Consider the following 3,456-nt stretch of genomic DNA (forward strand, 5'->3'; position numbering starts at 1 on the left):
TGTCTCCTATGTGTACAGAGTGATTCTCCTGCGATTGTTTATAAGGCACACTGTGTCCTATGCGTACAGAATCCTTCTCCTGCGATTGTTTATAAGGCGCACTGTGTCCTATGCGTACAGAATCCTTCTACTGCGATTGTTTATAAGGCGCACTGTGTCCTATGCGTAAAGAATGATTCTCCTGCGATTGTTTATAAGGCACACTGTCTCCTATGTGTACAGAATGATTCTCCTGCGATTGTTTATAAGGCGCACTGTGTCCTACACGTAGAGAATGATTCTCCTGCGATCGTTTATACGGCACACTGTCTCCTATGTGTACAGAATGATTCTCCTCTGCGATTGTTTATAAGGCGCACTGTGTCCTATGCGTACAGAATGATTCTCCTTCGGATCGCTTACACGTGTTTTCGCGACGATTTCCATGGCTGTGTGCATGTAACATATTTTAATACACGTACTGGTTCGTAAACAAAATGCAGCCGCAGCTGGCTTCATTTCACGACCGACTATTTTTGCGTGCGTGTCAGGGCGTGAAATTGAAACGGTGTCAAGAACGGAAGGTTCGTTTGACCTGTTGTCATAATTTCGAACAATGGCTCCCTTATCGCGAGACACTGAAAGGCGTTAATGTTTACGTTACTCCGTGTATTGCGAGGAAAACAAAGAAGAGGGACAGTGACACTAAAGTATAATAAAAAAGAATGGTAAAATTATAAGCACCTTTAAAGTACGAAATTAGTCGATACTATCTATACCTTTTGCCTTTTCGACGTCCATTCAAACGTCTGACGCGGTGACGATGCAGAATCTGTTCAACCCCGTTGAATGATATTCTTAATCCGTCGATGATTCTCGAGGATGTATTACATCTCACGCTAGGAAGACCATAAAAATTCTATCCCACTCGAATGGTCACAATAAATAAAGAATATGAACACGCACGATCGCTTCGGATGAGCCACTACACGGCTCAAGACGACGTTGGCTGAGATTCGAAATTAGCTACGAACAAAGCATTACTGTGTCGTTTTCCGAGGTTCAATGCCGAAGATACACCAGCCGCGTTGGCATCAGCCACTTTCGACTGCACGTGTGCCGTAAATACAGCTGGAGAAATGCCCATTAGCGTAGACTAATTCTATTGTTTTCGACATTTTGTCTCATTACAAACTTTCATAGGTTTGGAAATATTTATCAAAAATTGTTACAACAATTACCGAAACAATTTACCTACAATAATTGCAAGCTTCGTTGCATAATTAATGCTTGCGAGCAATTAATGGCATTTAGGCTACCAACCACTTTGTTTTGTTCTTCTTGTTTAGATAACATTGTTGGAGCCTCGAGCATTTTTTACTGAAAGTAGAAACGTGTCGCGAAATATATTTTTGTTTCAATTCAATTGTATATCGTGTATGAAGCTAATTCCTTTGGTTGTTAATTGGCTATCGATATATGTTAGCGAAACTTTCACAATTAGGCGAGACGTTAGTTCAAAGCAAATTCATGGAAATCGTTTAAGTGTCGTTAAGAGTATATTGAGACACTGAATTCTTGCCAAGGTGGCGTAAATCGGCGACAAAGTAGGGAGGCTGTTACTCGACGAAAATATCTATCCTAATGTCTTAGGATAAATTATTCTTCCTTACAGAGGTACAGAGAATAACTTTTTTTTAAATATTGGGTTGTCTAACAAGTTCGTACCGTTTTATTTTTTCTTTAGTCCTAGAACGACTTGTTCGCTATTTAGCAAAGTATTTGTATGCATTCCGCATTCAATTTTTCATTATTTTCCAAGCTTAGAATTTCCAGGAGGCAAAAATCAACATTTTCGACATCTTCTTTTCTTCGCTCTTCAACGAGGTAAAAAAAGATGGCCGCTCGGGAGATTCGCGAAGAAAAGCAGACAGACAAACAAAACGGAAATGTTGATTTTTGTCCCCCTGGAAATTCCATTTCTAAGCTTGAAAAATAATACAAAAAATTAAATTATCCGAAACAACGATTATCACGGGTTCGTAGAACGGAACTTTGCCAAACACTTTGCCAAACAGGAAACGAATTGCTCTAGGGTTAAAGAAAAAATAAAACGCTATGAACCGATCAGTCAACCAAATATACATACACATATAGTCGATGTTTGGGAATAGAATGTGAGAATCGATGAGGTCGACCACCGAACAAAGGCCTGGCATTCGGCAACTAAGCGCCTATAACGGTAGGAGACCAGTTACGCGTAGCTACGCAGAAACGTCCGAGGTGTGAACCACGTGTTACTTTTATTTTTCGTTGTATCTTATGTTTATGTGTTCGTGAACCAGATTTTAAATATGTATTCAGCCTGTTTAAATAAATTAAATACACGTGCTCTTTTGTTTCAGTGGGAGAGCGAGACTGCTACATGTACAAGAGAGTACAAAATATAAGTACACTTGGTCCGGACGAACGGAAGAGTTTCAGCATACGAAAAGAGCTAGACGTTTCGTGTTCGCCCAATGGAATAATACGGGTGTTTTGGTTGCCGACTAATTAACGGTCTTCTCGTACGTCTTTCCCTTTTCCGCCATTCAAGCCGTCGTTGCGCGACATAATTCCGGCAATTGCGCCAATTATTATGGGGTCAAGTGGCGGTGCGCGTGTACGGTGTGCGTGGCACGCGAAGAATAAGGAGCACCGGTAACAATTATCGCCGACAACAGTTTAATCTCCTTCCCCGCGTTGCTGTATCCTCCTTTCCTAATTTAATTAACGTCCCGAACTGGACGAAAAAGAATTCTAGCCAGCGATCACGAGTAAACAGCGTCGTATGACGATCCGCGAACCGCTGTCGAGCGTTTAATAACGTTGGGCGTTTCGAAAACAACGTTTTCGCATCGAATACACTCCCGTTAATATCGTTGCAATTTTTAAATAAAGAAACTCGGTGTTTCAAGTAGTTCCAAGTCTTGTTAAAGAGTTTCCTCTTTCCTATCTCGCGCAGAGGTCTTCCTCTCGCCATGAAATTCTGGAATGAGACAATGAGGTGGGTTTGGAGGGTGAATGGGAGATCCTCCTGCCGGGAAGTAAAGTTCATCGAACGATTTCTATCCTGTTCCGGCTCGAGTCCCTCCATCGCGACGATAACAGCCTCGAAATTTCCTGCTAACCTTGTTCCTAAGGAACGAACTAAAACGTTCGTCGAACGTTGAAACTATTCTAAAAATTTGTCCTCGGCATTATCTATCGCTTAAACGCTAACTTTACGTTCTGTTGATGCGATTAAACACTTCAGACCTGGCGTCTATAATTTAGTACACAAAATTTAAAAAGTACCAACGCTGTCGTTCAGAAATGAAGAAAGACCAGTTTTCCCAGGAAACTCCCCATTTGGGAGTTTTTCTTTATTCTTTCCATACTAATTTTATTCCAAGTTGACCCTGAAAATTAAATTACATTAGCACGAGAAAAAAGTAA

The 3,456-nt window shown here is 40.9% G+C and overlaps 1 protein-coding gene and 1 long non-coding RNA gene across 2 annotated transcripts in view; one reads left to right on the forward strand and one right to left on the reverse strand.

Moving 5' to 3' along the window:
- LOC128895649 (synaptic vesicle glycoprotein 2A-like) overlaps positions 1-970 on the reverse strand; it is a 14,296-nt gene extending 13,326 nt beyond the window's left edge. The window contains exon 1 of the mRNA XM_054158424.1: positions 759-970. Within this exon, the coding sequence (XP_054014399.1) occupies positions 759-780 (22 nt within the window). The 5' untranslated portion in view covers positions 781-970. The remainder of the gene's footprint in view (positions 1-758) is intronic.
- A 1,237-nt stretch (positions 971-2,207) lies between these two features.
- The window catches only part of LOC128894822 (uncharacterized), a 2,163-nt gene continuing 914 nt past the window's right edge, over positions 2,208-3,456 (forward strand). Inside the window, exons 1-2 of the long non-coding RNA XR_008461635.1 lie at positions 2,208-2,262; positions 2,385-2,679. This is a non-coding gene — a long non-coding RNA (uncharacterized LOC128894822). The remainder of the gene's footprint in view (positions 2,263-2,384; positions 2,680-3,456) is intronic.

This window comes from Hylaeus anthracinus, unplaced genomic scaffold (genome assembly GCF_026225885.1).
Source record: "Hylaeus anthracinus isolate JK02 unplaced genomic scaffold, UHH_iyHylAnth1.0_haploid 0, whole genome shotgun sequence".
NCBI classification, from domain to species: Eukaryota; Metazoa; Arthropoda; class Insecta; order Hymenoptera; family Colletidae; genus Hylaeus; species Hylaeus anthracinus.